The 13,988-nt window shown below is 32.1% G+C and overlaps 4 protein-coding genes across 4 annotated transcripts in view; 1 reads left to right on the plus strand and 3 right to left on the minus strand.

Annotated features, from left to right (window-relative positions):
* Nucleotides 1-1,272, minus strand: part of LOC108554119 (uncharacterized) — a 20,929-nt gene extending 19,657 nt beyond the window's left edge. Inside the window, exons 1-2 of the mRNA XM_017909284.1 lie at nucleotides 1,219-1,272; nucleotides 961-1,110 (exon numbers count right to left, since the gene is read on the minus strand). Coding sequence (XP_017764773.1) covers nucleotides 961-1,110; nucleotides 1,219-1,272 — 204 coding nt within the window. The remainder of the gene's footprint in view (nucleotides 1-960; nucleotides 1,111-1,218) is intronic.
* A 783-nt stretch (nucleotides 1,273-2,055) lies between these two features.
* On the minus strand, nucleotides 2,056-5,988 carry LOC108554124 (probable RNA-binding protein 19). The gene is made up of 15 exons (XM_017909292.1): nucleotides 5,922-5,988; nucleotides 5,649-5,853; nucleotides 5,369-5,565; nucleotides 5,073-5,297; nucleotides 4,724-4,994; nucleotides 4,428-4,637; nucleotides 4,144-4,338; nucleotides 3,802-4,067; nucleotides 3,579-3,714; nucleotides 3,152-3,492; nucleotides 2,882-3,084; nucleotides 2,680-2,796; nucleotides 2,499-2,604; nucleotides 2,284-2,407; nucleotides 2,056-2,194 (listed from the first exon to the last, which is right to left on the minus strand). The coding sequence occupies exons 1-15, from the start codon at nucleotides 5,955-5,957 to the stop codon at nucleotides 2,127-2,129; spliced, it is 2,700 nt and encodes an 899-aa protein (XP_017764781.1). The 5' UTR covers nucleotides 5,958-5,988; the 3' UTR covers nucleotides 2,056-2,126.
* Nucleotides 5,989-8,598: 2,610 nt separating this feature from the next.
* Nucleotides 8,599-10,206, minus strand: PNKP (Polynucleotide kinase 3'-phosphatase). The gene is made up of 7 exons (XM_017909285.1): nucleotides 10,078-10,206; nucleotides 9,775-10,020; nucleotides 9,644-9,712; nucleotides 9,289-9,558; nucleotides 8,927-9,208; nucleotides 8,783-8,844; nucleotides 8,599-8,722 (listed from the first exon to the last, which is right to left on the minus strand). The coding sequence occupies exons 1-7, from the start codon at nucleotides 10,204-10,206 to the stop codon at nucleotides 8,599-8,601; spliced, it is 1,182 nt and encodes a 393-aa protein (XP_017764774.1).
* A 1,052-nt stretch (nucleotides 10,207-11,258) lies between these two features.
* Nucleotides 11,259-13,612, plus strand: LOC108554122 (tRNA (uracil-5-)-methyltransferase homolog A). Its single transcript, XM_017909286.1, has 8 exons — nucleotides 11,259-11,628; nucleotides 11,756-11,914; nucleotides 11,981-12,176; nucleotides 12,253-12,380; nucleotides 12,450-12,700; nucleotides 12,778-13,012; nucleotides 13,074-13,266; nucleotides 13,348-13,612. The coding sequence occupies exons 1-8, from the start codon at nucleotides 11,335-11,337 to the stop codon at nucleotides 13,596-13,598; spliced, it is 1,707 nt and encodes a 568-aa protein (XP_017764775.1). The 5' UTR covers nucleotides 11,259-11,334; the 3' UTR covers nucleotides 13,599-13,612.
* The last annotated feature ends 376 nt before the right edge of the window (nucleotides 13,613-13,988 follow it).

Below are 13,988 nucleotides of genomic sequence, written 5' to 3' on the forward strand. Positions count from 1 at the left end.
AAGAGCAAAATAGGATAGTAGGAGGTTGCTCTGGGAAGTGGGTAAAGAGAACTGTTGCGGCCTCGAGAGTTTTGCAATATCGAATTGCTACATGCGTTCGCTCCTTCTTTGCTTGTCGCAGCGGCTTAAAGCGAAGTGTGCAGTTGAAGGCAGTAGTGTGGCTCGAATAACCGGTAGATTTCCTCTCCCTCCTCCACCGGCAGGAAGCCGACGATCGTTCCCAGGTATTCGATATGCATGTAGATCTCGATCAACCCAGCCCCAGCGTAACGGCGCCAATCTAACGAGAATTTCATCTAGCGATCGTGCAATTCCTTAGGAATTCCACCGTTTCACTCTCCTTCTTTCCTTACTTCGCCTTTTTTCCCTTATTCGGAGGAACGAATGTCCGGCAAACCTCGCGATTTAGCGAGTAAAACACGGAGAAAGTAGCGGCGTCGATTAAACAGTCGATAGATCTTTGCGAAACTCAAGTTCACCTTTGATACAGTCGTGCTTCTCGGTTACCGATTCATCTCTTCGTAAGAGTGTCATTCGACACGTTCGAGCCAACACTCCTGTGCTTATCGCTTTGTAATAGGGCAGCATCGAAATATGGCGAAGAATCGGAACAATCCGAGTGGAGAAGCCATCGGGAAGCCAAGATCAAATTGTACAGGTGCTTCTCACCTTATTTTTGTCAATCTCCAGACGAGAAAGCGTCTTGGTACTATGGTACCTTCGTTATTCGTTTCGTCAAAGTTTTTGCAATATTTTCCGAAAAAGGATGTCGATGTTTCTACTTGGTATTTTTATCGAACGTTAAGAAATACGCGAATGTATACGTAAAACATACAAATCTAACAGCTAAAAGAAGTATATAGAGTCGAAGAATCTTAAATGCACCAAAGAGTACTATATTTCATCGAACGTGAGTTATATTCTTGACAAAAAAGAGAACAGTATGAACAATCATCTTACCCAATCCATTTTCGTTGTTTCACAATCCAACACCGTTGTTGATTGTTTTCGCTGGAAGCTCGTCAGGTCGAGCACATCGCGCACTATGCTTGCATAGACACGACTTCTCGATTCACCGTGCACGTTTCCGGTGCACTCACGACCTTGTATCTAGACGACACCGAAGGACACTGAAAGAGTCGCGAGCACCGTTCTCCAGAGCAAAGAGACGAAGACTGAATGCGAGTGTTGAACAGAAGGTGGAGAAGGCACTGTTACTTTCATGGGTCGTCTCCACCTCCACCATGGGTCTCCCCGAACCTCTCGAACCATTCCTGTCACTCCTCTCGGCAGAGGTGAAAGGAAAACATTTCTTCCCTTCCACCCTACTTCGAATCCTCTACGAGTTTGCTTCTTTTAATACTGATATATTAAAAGCGCACCCGTATCTTTGCCTGTTTTTTACCTAATTTGTTTTTCGCGCAAACGCTTAGGAATTTATGTAAATTTTTTGACACGCCTTACTTCTTTTTAAATTTGGTCACACCAGGTTATAAATCCGTGCCACTTTTTCTTTCCGCTACAGATGTTCTTAATCTACTGAAACAGTAAACATAAATTTAAATACGAAAAAGGTTTCGTTCAGACGTCAAATTCTTATCCAAAAGTGCGTATCAAAAGAGAATTAAAAAGTAGAAAAACAGGTTGGATTCGGTACTTCCAGAGTTGAAATTGGTCTGATGTTTTAAAGCAAGATTGTATAGCGTCGAACTGCATTCTTGCATCGAAACTCGGTGTAACGAACGTCTTCGAGGTTGCAATTAAATCGGCTTGGAACGTGGGTCGAAGAATAATGTTAACTAGATGATATTCATTGGCACGTGAAACAAATTCGCTAGTATCAAAACCCAAATACATGAAATTAGTACGCGTAGTACGATATGTCACCAGTGACACTACTGCTAGAAATCCGAAGTATTTTCGAGAAAAGTAAGACGAGAAAAAGTTTCTACGTGACGTGAAGGTCAATATTGTGCACGTTTTGCGACTCAAAAAAGTCTTTTAACTTTCGATCGATTTGATTCGTTGCCAACTATTGATAGAAAATACATTTTACAAGTCTTGTCTGTTCCATAAATTTATTTGTCTTTTTTCTTAATCTTATGAACACATCAGTTTATAACAAATTATACATCCTCCAAACCGATATCCTCTCCGCTTAATGTGGCCTTTTTGGTCTTCTTAACTGATTGATCTGTAAATGAATAGTAGTAATTGATGGTTGTGCGAGGAAATGAATCATTCGAAATTGAATTCAAAGTTTGCGCATTAATAAGTATATACCTTGATAAAAGTGTTTGGCTGTTCGTTTTCTAACATCTTCCACATCCTCTTCAGTTTGAGCCCATTCCAAAACCAATCTTCGACCGTACAAGTGAGTACTCTGACATAAAGCTTTAAATGCTTTCTATTAACGAAATAGAGATAATTGAATATTAGAAGAAAAATCAACAATAAGGAGCTGAAAAAATTATGTTGATTTTTTTTTTTTTAATTACCTTGGCTTCGCTTTTTGTATAATATTCTACAAACGCGAATCCTCTGTGCTTTTCAACGCCGACTAATTTTTTTGGTAATCGCACTGCTTTCAATTCACCGAACGCCCTAATATTTTAATAAAGAATATAAAAAGTCTTAATAAAAGATATACTCTCGATTTAAAATACATAAAATGCATACTTGAACAGTTCGGTTATTTCTTCAACTGTCGCTTGGAATGGCACATTCCTTATCAGAATTTTTGTACCCGTTTGTGCCGTTATTGTAGATGTCTTCTTCGTACTATTTAAGTCAGTTCTGTAAATTTAAATATACGAAAACATTTATTAATAACGTTGCAAACGTTAACATACTAAAATATGAGGCAAAATTATGAACGTACGTTAATGTTCTTTCAGAACGTTTAAGTTCTAATGTCTTTCCGTCCAATACTGACATTTGTAAAACTTTTAATGCACGATCTGCGTCTGCTTTTCTTTTATATCTTACAAATCCATATCCCATAGACAATTTGGCACCAGGATTTTTTACATCTTTTTTTGTTGCTATCGAGGCATAATGAATAGGACCACATTTGCCAAAGTACTGTAAAACAAAACTTTACGCATTAAATAATTAAAAAAAAAAATGTAAAGTTTGTCAAATTATTCACCGTTTTCAGTTGTTCTTCCGTAGTTACGAAATTAAGATTCTTTACAAAAAGAGTCGTATCTTGTTCAGGTTCATCCTCGTCTTCACTTTCCTCTTTACTAGCCTTATTTGTATCATTTATATTTTCTGAAAATTCTTGACTCTGCTGGTCAACTTCTTTATTATCTTTTTGCTTACTTGGCTCAGTGTCATTTTTCACAGTTTTGTTTTTCCGCGCAGGAGGGGTAGTAAAACTATTGTCAGGGGCCCATTCCAGATAAAGTGGTAAATGTTTATATTTAGTATATGCTAATTTCATGAATGCTAAGCGTGCTTCAGAAGGCTCCAAAAATTCCACCAAAGCTAAATGTCGATAACAGATTAATCGTAATAGATTAAAAACGTATTAATAATTATATACGAGTGACGGGTGACGGTAAAAGTCATACCGGTAATTCCTGAAGGTGGCATTATTACTCTTCCCAATTCGCCATGTTGTGCAAATAGTTGTCGAATGTCTTGTTCTGATGTTGCGGCAGGTAAATTTTTTACGAGTATTACTGTTTTTGATCGTTTGTTGGGTAGCTGAAAAAACGTATTTAAATTATTATAAACATATTCAAACATAACCAAATTACCATTTTTTTTTATTGTCGTTTAGTTAATATTTACTTGATTGAATGCATCCAAACAAACTCCGTTTTCTTCCAAGAAGTTCCTGGTATCTTGAACTAATTGTGTTTCTCCCAATGCTAATTTAACCGCCGCACTTAAACCCTTTGATCCATCTTCAAACACTTTTTCTTTAGTTGTATTATAAGTACTAGCTATAGCATCTGCTACTGCATTTTGCCCAAGGAAAAGAGTATTCCAATTGTGTGACGACCCCGCAGATTTCTTAGCCTTTAATTCTTTTTTTTGCTTGTACGTCAAACTATCTGTAATGTAAAAGTTATACGCGTTACACTTATTGGAGAACTGTATGCAGAAGAATAATATACGACTTATTCTTACTTTCGTCAATTTTTTCCATAGGATCAAGTTCTACTTTAGCTGGAAGAATATGTAACATTCTTCCATCTAAAATCGAACCGTCTAATTCACTATATGCCTTTACCGCATGCTCGGTCATTAAAAATGTTATTGTACCAAATCCTTTCGGTTTTCTAGTTACTCGATCGATGGGTAAGTTAACTTCAGTTAAAGGACCTAAACAAAGATTTAATTCAATTTATCCTAAATTAAAATTTAAATCGTTAATACTATAAACGGCGGTTTACACAAAAAAAAGTACCTACCATATTTTTCAAATAATTTTCGAACATCATCTTCGGTTACTGTATACGATAAATTTCGAATAAACATCCTTCCAGACTCTGCTATACTTTCTTCATTTTTTAATGCCTCTGCTTGCTTTTTCCACCTAACATTAAATTCATTCTCATTTTGTTCTTCATCGGATTTTTGTTCTTTCACTTCATATTTCATTACAAATATTTGTTTACCATCTAGAAAGAACCAACAAATACAAATAACAATAAAAATGATAGTCAATGAATATTCTCTTGATAAAAGCAGATTATACTGTTATTACCTAAAAAACTTTTGTTTTTCAACAAAGCTTTCCTTAAATGTTGTTCAGTTTTAAAACCAACATATGCTATACCCTTAATTTTTGGTGGTACTCGTATAGATTTTGGTTTCAACGGACGAAAAAATTGTTTGATATCCTTTTTCTTGTGATTATATGCCAAACCTCTAACTTTGACAGTAAAAAATTTTGTAGACCCGTGTTTAAATTTACTCTTACTATCTGAAACTTTTTCCTCTGTATTCTTTTCTTTTTTCTTCAAAGTTTCCATATACTGTTTTCAAAGAGAGCAAACATTAATATGTACAAAAGTCACTTACAAATGAGAAAAATTGTCCAAGTTTTAAATTACCTCTAAGTCAGATATAACTTTATCTGCAATTTTTGGCTTCTCCTTTTTCTCTTCATTTTTTTCCTCTTTTTCCTCTTCATTACTATCCCCATCACTAGTTTCATCATTGCCAATCTCATTATTAAATTCTGTAGCTTGTTCAGATGTTAATGTATCATTATTCCATATAGCCTTGTCAGTTTTATGACTTTCAAGAAATTCCATAAATAAGGGATCATCTTTATGCTAAATATAAATCAACATGTAAACCAGGTTTAAAAATTATGACAGTACAGCAAAATAAGCTATAATTATACCTTCTCCAATGCTTCTTTAACTTCATATTTTAAATCTTCTTTCTTTTTGCTTTTTTTGTTTGCTTCATTCTTATCCTTTGTTGCTGTTTTATTTAAGTTTATATTTTGTGTTCTGTCATTGGGATCTGTATTATTGATCACACGTTCCGAACTATCCTGTGCATATTTACTCCATGACCTGGGTTTAGAAGAATCCCCTATAAAACTCAACGCAATAGCACTTTAAACATAAGTTTCCACTATCAATAAGCATTCACAACATATTCTATATTTCCCATACCTAGACTTGCACATTGCTCAATGGATATTCTGCAAGTATCAATACATGTTTTATCAAAATATTCTTTGGCAGCTACAGCTTGTTCTTCTGTCTTAAACCCAATAAAAGCGAATCGCCTGAATTTTCCATCCTTTGTATATTTTAACTGCACATCAGTTATTAAGCCCTTTTGACTGAAAAGTTCCTTTAATTTTGTATCTGTAATCTATAAATTTTCATCACACATTAACACACTTCACTTTGTTTTACTATCATCATTATGTAATTACTTACATTTTTTGGTAAATTTTTTACAATCAATCGTGACATTTTGTATTATTCATAATTACTTTTATCACTGGATGTTTAGAAGTTGCACATTTTAACAAATCCCATACACGCATTTTAAAGAGGTTATGTGTTTGAGATATGAAATAGGTTAAGAACATTGGTTACACGACGTCTCATGGCGGTAATCCCATGCAGAATTCAAAATTTAAATAAAATACCATAAAAATAATATATAAAAAACATTAATAACATTATATTAATTAATTTATTGTTTTATGAATACCTTCTCTGAATACATTCGGCTCTCGTCGTTTATTAAATTTAATAAGATTAATGTAACGAAAAATTACTGTCTACAACATCATTTTTAGTATGAATTTGCACTTCGGTGAATATAACATGAAAAGAGATACAGGAAATACAAAACCTATCTATCACTCGTGTAAGTATAAATTATTAAATTAAACATCGTATAAGAATGTTGCCTATAATTGCAACTTTGCTGTACAGCTATAAATGTTCTAGAATTAATTACAGAAACTTGGAAATTTATTAATTTTTTACTGCCAAATTGATTTATTAAGATGTTAAATTCTTATCGTTTAAAACGAAAAATTTTACCGCCTGCAATCAGCGCCATCTATGATTTGGGCTCAAAAATCAGAAAAGTAGTAGGAATATAGAATAGGCAAGGAGGTCGTCTAAGAGTTGGTCACGTGGTAGACAAAGACAGAGTGGGGATAGAAAAGGATAGAATGGCTCCGGCAGGGAAAAATTATTAATTACTCTCTTTCCGTAAACAATTTGTGAACTTTTATAATTTCATTGAAAAGCTGGAACTTCAAGCTACATTCTTATATAATATTCGTAAAGAATTTAACTCTAAATTGTTAGTTATTAATTTTTGTTTTATGGCGTCTATGATTTCGTAACGACGACCATCACGATCTTCCGTGAAAATATTTAATACTCAACGAAACTAGAAGCAAAATGTGATCAAAAGTTATATGAGAAGATTCGCAAGGACATTGTCTTTCTAATGAGTGCATAAAGTTTCATAAATTAATTGCGTAAAGGATAGTAATTAATGAAGATGCAATGGCGTCTTCGATAATCTTCGACAACAATTCAAACACTGCGCCAAATAATTATTAATAATTAATTAATTGGGAATAAATTTCTATCGAAAAATATATTGGAAAGTTCTTAAAGGATCTGCCTTTACGATGCAATTATAAAAGTTCATAAATTAATCACAGATATTGAGTAATTAGTGAATTTTCCACTGCTGATTTGATTTATTAAAATATATTCGGGGCATATAACCAGAGTTAGTAAACTGACATCAGAGCCATCTATGATTTCAGATTCGAAGCTCGAGTTCCGCAACGAGAACATAGGTGGCTCTGATGTCAGTTTACTAACTCTGGTTATGTGCTCCGCATATATTTTAATAAATCAAATCGGCAGCGGAAAATTCACTAATTACTCAATATCTGTGATTAATTTATGAACTTTTATAATTGCATCGTAAAGGCAGATCCTTTAAGAACTTTCCAATATATTTTTCGATAGAAATTTGTTCCCAATTAATTAATTATTAATAATTGTTTGGCGCAGTGTTTGAATTGTTGTCGAAGATTATCGAAGACGCCATTGCTTCTTCATTAATTACTATCCTTTACGCAATTAATTTATGAAACTTTATGCACTCATTAGAAAGACAATGTCCTTGCGAATCTTCTCATATAACTTTTGATCACATTTTGCTTCTAGTTTCGTTGAGTATTAAATATTTTCACGGAAGATCGTGATGGTCGTCGTTACGAAATCATAGACGCCATAAAACAAAAATTAATAACTAACAATTTAGAGTTAAATTCTTTACGAATATTATATAAGAATGTAGCTTGAAGTTCCAGCTTTTCAATGAAATTATAAAAGTTCACAAATTGTTTACGGAAAGAGAGTAATTAATAATTTTTCCCTGCCGGAGCCATTCTATCCTTTTCTATCCCCACTCTGTCTTTGTCTACCACGTGACCAACTCTTAGACGACCTCCTTGCCTATTCTATATTCCTACTACTTTTCTGATTTTTGAGCCCAAATCATAGATGGCGCTGATTGCAGGCGGTAAAATTTTTCGTTTTAAACGATAAGAATTTAACATCTTAATAAATCAATTTGGCAGTAAAAAATTAATAAATTTCCAAGTTTCTGTAATTAATTCTAGAACATTTATAGCTGTACAGCAAAGTTGCAATTATAGGCAACATTCTTATATGATGTTTAATTTAATAATTTATACTTACACGAGTGATAGGTTTTGTATTTCCTGTAGTAAATAATATTGCTATAGAAAATGGTTTTTCTTGCATAATATTCTTATTATTTTATAATAAATATATACTAGCATAAGAAAGCGTAAAAAATAAATTTTTTTATTAAGAAATTTTATTTACGATTTTTTATTTACAATAGATGAACAATGAATACAAAATAGGGAATAGATTGAAAAAAAACTATCAACTACGGACAGGAATCGAACCCCGATCCTCCAGCACTATATAATACAATTAAATACGCTTACTAGCATAAAACAAATACTTTTATTGATGAAACATTAAATATAATTTAATTTATTAATAGAATAGAATCCATGCTTTTTCAAAATTCTACTTATCCTTCAAGCAGATACATTTCGTAAAATTGACGATCTTCTTCTTTCTCAAATTTTGGGACGAAATTTATATGAACAATTTCTGTAAAACCTTCTTCCAAACTGGGTTCTTGATAATTTTTCCTAAAAATAATCCAATTATAAATGTAATATAAACTCGTTTTTAATTTTATTTTTACTTACACATAGGAATTAATAATCACGTCGCTAACTTTAACGTGATTAGGGTCAGTTAATTCGCGGAACTAAAACAAAGCATTCAGTACAGTGTTCATTTATAAATTCTTTTAATCGCGTCTAATTCGTTTATTGTTACCCATGACTTACCTTATTGTTATGTTTTGCGTGGTCAATATTTGTTAACATAACAAAACATCTTACAGGTACATTATATTTTTTCGCTACTTCTATGAATCTCTGTCTTGACACGCAATCCGGATTGGTATTATCTATAACTACACTGCTTTGTTCATTTATATGTTTTTCCATCATAGTAATACATTTTTGCCAGCTTCCAAGAGTATCTCTATTAACATAACTATAATGGTTTAAATGACATTTTACAAAGTGTGATTTTCCAGAACCAGGACAGCCAACCATTAGAATGATCTAAAAGTATAAATTAGCAATTACTTGTTACTATCATACTTATGCTTTAAACATTGTCCTGTAATAATGATTTTAATTACTTCTTGACTGCTTGAAGTTATATTACTTCCTGAGCATATCTCCTCATTCGATAAATTTTTTGGATTAAATGTGGGTAATGTGTAAGGAGCCTGTTTGTGACCAAGAAAGTGTTCTTCTGGAGTATAAAATTTTAAATCTAAATTAAGCGCTAATAATCGATCGGCTGAGGTATGATCTTTCTTCCTTCCGGGAGCCCAATTTTTCGCTCGCCCTGCGGCATCTCCGACGTAAAAAGAATTTTCTTTATCGATAAATATGGAATTATTCTTCTGTAAGAAAGTTATTTAAGCTCAAAAACTTTTATGACTAAAGATGTAAATAAAAAATGTAATTATTTTATGAAATGGTTTTTACTTCTTCCATTTTTTGCCACATTCCAATTGCTGGTTTTCTGTAAATGCTATATCCAGTAGCTATAAATATCTGTAAATGCAGTTATATACATGAAATCAATTTATTTATTATTATAGAAAAAAGATATGTACCTGCATTGGAATACCAATCTTTTGTATTACATTCCTAAGTTTGTTCCTAAAAGATTTGGCATTTATTCTTCCAGACCCTATAGATGCTTGATTAGTGAAAACTACTATCATATAGCCATCGTTATACAGTTTCTGCAATTTAACTGGCACATCAGGATATATAAGTTGCCAATCATCATAATCTTTTGGAAATACTAAGCCAGATTTTGTTTTTATTAAAGTACCATCCATATCATATGCGGCTACCTAAATATAAAAAAATTTAATTACTTTTCAAAGATATTAATATCTTTTTTCATTTACCTTTGAACGACTTTCCATGCCCTGTGATGTATATATTAATAATGCACCATCTTCCTGAATTTCCCATATGTCCTGTTTGGTATCTAAATCTACTATGTTATCTTCATTCCCAAACTTATCTAAAGACATTTTATTTCTATTTATATATTTCAAGATTCCATGGGCATTTTTTACATGTTTCTTTTCCTTTTGTGATTCATTTTCCTGAATTGTTTCCTTGGGGCTGGTAACATCTATATTATCAACTTCAAGTTTAGCTAATTTAGGAGAATTTTCTTCATTGTCATTGCATATTTCTGAGTCCCTAGTTCTTTTTTCTGATAAACTAGTTTTCTGAGGTGGAGGATTAAATTCAATTTGATAAATATGCTTTCCGTATAAAATTTCTAAATAATCATCATGTTTGCCTATAAATTTAACATCTTTACGTGTTTTAAAGCCATTAAACCCACAGGATCTTTTTCCAAACTGTTGGATGAATACTTTGTATTCTTGATAATCTGCGTATAATTGTACTACAAAAAAATAACATACAATAAGTCTTATGAATAAAGTATATAAAAAGTAATTATCAAATGCATATGTCAAAAGATAAAATCTTAACCTTGTTGTCTAGAACATTGTGTATCTGTAACATTTGTTTCTGGACAACGACCCAATATAATTAGTTTTTTATCTGGTAGATACACTGTTAGTAAACTTTTATCATTGCTTTTCAAGTAACAACTTTTAGCTTGCTGATTCATTTTAATTTAAAGAAAATAATACTTTTAGGATAGGAGCATGAAAATATATATTAATTGGCAAAATAACTAAAATCTTACAGTTGGATATTTATCACTTAGAAAAAGTATTTTTTAAATAATAATGAACTTTTACCAAACAGATTTTGAGAACATTTTTAAAATATAAAACTTTCGTAAAATTATATAAATTTTTTATATTCATTCAATCATTTTTTTATAACATTAATTTACAGTGTTTACTTACGCAGATCAAGGTCTTTACACTTTAAACTTATCAATTACCTTTATCGAGAACAAACTCCTTTTAATCATTTTCAATGCAGATATGTAGTTTACATTGATCCGAGATTAAGCCGGTTTGAACATAACCTGAGATAATAGATAGCACATGAATTTTGAAGAATAGGAAAAAAAGAAGTGGTTAGATTACATATCTTTATTTATTACTAGAAATTGATATGGTCGCTGGATGAAACGTCTAAAATATAATTAAACAAAGAATATAAAAGATATGGCTGCAAACGAAACTACCGAGGTAGAAAAGAATCCTTATGCATATCTTGAAAGAGCTGATTTTACCTCAGAAAAATACAAGATTGAGGTACGCGGTTTACCCAAATATTATGGAATTGGTGAATTTAAGAAGCTGTTAAATGAAAAACTAGACTTACAATCATGTAAGATAAAACCACCGAAACAAAGCAGTGGATGGCTCTTTGTATCTTTTAGAAGCGAAGAAAATCGACAAAAAGCTATAGAAACCTTAAATGGAATATTGTGGAAAAATTGTAAACTTAGTGCTCAGGTATTTTAATTCGGTATTATATTATGTTACTTTAATTCTTAAACAATATGAATTGTATCTTAAAGTTTTTTCATGAATCTTGGTACTTAGTAATAACATACATATAAAATATTTAAATTCAAAATAGGTAGCAAAACCAGCACCAGATCCATTTGTAAAAAGAAGATTAGAAGAAGAAAATTCAAATAAGCGTTTAAAGATGGAAGAAAATAGTCAAAGTATATCCATAGAGGATAAAGTTAAATTGACTACAATTCCCCTTTGGAATATGCTTTATCCAAGTCAGGTAAGATAAATAAGAATAATGTAAGATAAAAATGTATATAAAAGAAACTTTATAATATGCTTTTAGTTGGAATTAAAACAAAAAGAAATGAGTTCAATTTTAACAACTATTTGTAAACAAATGTTGAAGAAAAGTAAAGGTGACCTTCTGGACTGGTTAAATTATCAGAAAGATAAATATCAAGGGCTACCTTGTGAATTACTTCCTATATTAAGTACTGATGCAATTACAGGATATAGAAATAAATGTGAATTTACAGTTGGTAATTCCATATGAAATTTATTTATCTTAATAGATAGTTTATGATAATTACATCATGCATAATGAGTTTGATTTAGGTAAAAGTGATAAAGAGGACAAAGTTGTCATAGGATTCAGATTATCGAGTTATGCAGCTGGTTCCACAGCAGTGGGCCCCATAGATAATCTTTGTCATATTCCTGATAAAATGAAAGTAGTGGTAAAAGTAAGTAGTTTAAAAAGTTTCTTTTAGATTACTGTCTGAGATTTGTTTTTTGTATTAAGAGTATTTTAGGTTCTTGAAGAGTTCATAAAAAATACTGAATTGAAACCTTTTGATCCAGTTGATCATAGTGGGTACTGGAGACAAGTTACTGTTAGAACTACTCTTTGCAATGATGTTATGGTAATAGTAGGAATACATCCTCAAGATTTAACTCCTGAAAAATTGGAGGAATTAAAATTACAATTGAAAGCTTTTTTCACAGTCGGGGAAGGCACACAAGCCCGTGTAACATCGTTATATTTTCAAATAATGAAGATGAAGTAAAATTTTTAGAAAAATGTTTTAACACTTAAAACGTTCCGTTCGTTCAATTAAGCTGATTTTTCCTTTTATTTAGAAGCATCAATGGAAAAGGGGAAGATAATTTTGATCACATTAGCGGAATGAAGTACATAGAGGAAACATTGCTGGGTATGAAATTTCGGATATCTCCTCAAGCATTCTTTCAAGTGAATACGTTAGGCGCTCAAGTATTATACAAAGCAGCTATTGATTTAGCAAAACCAACTGCAGATACTGCCCTACTTGATATTTGTTGTGGTACCGGGACAATTGGACTTGCATTTTCTAAGGTATTGGAGATTTGTTAAGTAAAACATTAAAGAAATAAGAAATAAATGCAAACGATTTCAGTATTGCGGCGAAGTGTTTGGATTAGAAATGATAGAGGATGCTATTAAAGACGCTAAAGAAAATGTCGTTGCGAATAAAATATCAAACTGTGAATTCTTCGTTGGCAAAGCTGAAGATATTTTATCTGCTGTTGTACGGAGAACTACTAAGCCCGATATCATTGCCGTTGTAGATCCTCCGCGAGCCGGACTTCGTAAGATACCTTTAACATAATATTTATAATTTCATCGAAAATATATGTATATATGTACACACACAGATGTACTTATTTCAGATCAGAGAGCGTTATTGACTATGCGCAAATCGAAAAAGTTATCGAGATTAGTATATATATCTTGTGATCCTCGAGCAGCTGCAAAAAATCTAGTTGACCTAGCTAAGCCCGTCTCGAAGCAATATGTCGGAGAACCTATGGTACCGGTAAAGGCTGTCGCTGTAGATATGTTTCCATATACTAAGCACTGTGAATTAGTTCTTTGTTTGGAAAGGTTATCCGTAGCCATGAAAGCACGTGATTCTATTTAGTAATGCCTGTATATTTTATCCTTGTAACGCAATTTTTAAATAAATGATTTAAATAAGAGAATCTTTCGTATAGAATTTCTAATCTACTTAATTATTTTGCCTATCAAAATAGACTTACCTTGTACGCAAATTAATCGAGGATTCGGGATGCAATGGATAGAATTGTCTGCATATATATCATGCATGAATAAGGGATCGTTTAAATTTCGAACTAATCGAGTGAACACGTTTCGTCTAATTTTATGCGTTTTGAGTAGATACGTTTAATCGATATTTTTATGCCGATCATTTTATAAATCAAAGAAATATATAGTTGATACACTGTTTAATACAACCGTTGTTTTCACTGTTAATACGTAAGTTAATACGGAAGAAGAACGAAAGAGCGTT

This window comes from Eufriesea mexicana, unplaced genomic scaffold (genome assembly GCF_001483705.2).
Source record: "Eufriesea mexicana isolate 0111107269 unplaced genomic scaffold, ASM148370v2 scaffold16945, whole genome shotgun sequence".
Lineage (NCBI taxonomy): Eukaryota > Metazoa > Arthropoda > Insecta > Hymenoptera > Apidae > Eufriesea > Eufriesea mexicana.

Bases quoted from the DNA above. Each gene is read 5' to 3' on its own strand.
- PNKP (XM_017909285.1), bottom strand. From the start codon at position 10,206: ATGTCTTTAGATAAGTTTGGGAATGAAGATAACATAGTAGATTTAGAT. The intron at 10,021-10,077 runs GTAAATGAAAAA...TTTTATATTTAG, and splicing joins GCATGGAAAGTCGTTCAAAG to GTAGCCGCATATGATATGGA. The intron at 8,723-8,782 runs GTAAGTAAAAAT...GATTATTTTTAG, and splicing joins GTGATTATTAATTCCTATGT to GAAAAATTATCAAGAACCCA.
- LOC108554124 (XM_017909292.1), bottom strand. From the start codon at position 5,957: ATGTCACGATTGATTGTAAAAAATTTACCAAAAAAT. The intron at 4,638-4,723 runs GTAATAACAGTA...GGTTCTTTCTAG, and splicing joins GAAAAACAAAAGTTTTTTAG to ATGGTAAACAAATATTTGTA. The intron at 3,493-3,578 runs GTATGACTTTTA...ATCGACATTTAG, and splicing joins GCCACCTTCAGGAATTACCG to CTTTGGTGGAATTTTTGGAG.
- LOC108554122 (XM_017909286.1), top strand. From the start codon at position 11,335: ATGGCTGCAAACGAAACTACCGAGGTAGAAAAGAATCCTTATGCATAT. The intron at 11,915-11,980 runs GTAAGATAAATA...ATATGCTTTTAG, and splicing joins ATATGCTTTATCCAAGTCAG to TTGGAATTAAAACAAAAAGA. The intron at 12,381-12,449 runs GTAAGTAGTTTA...AGAGTATTTTAG, and splicing joins AAATGAAAGTAGTGGTAAAA to GTTCTTGAAGAGTTCATAAA.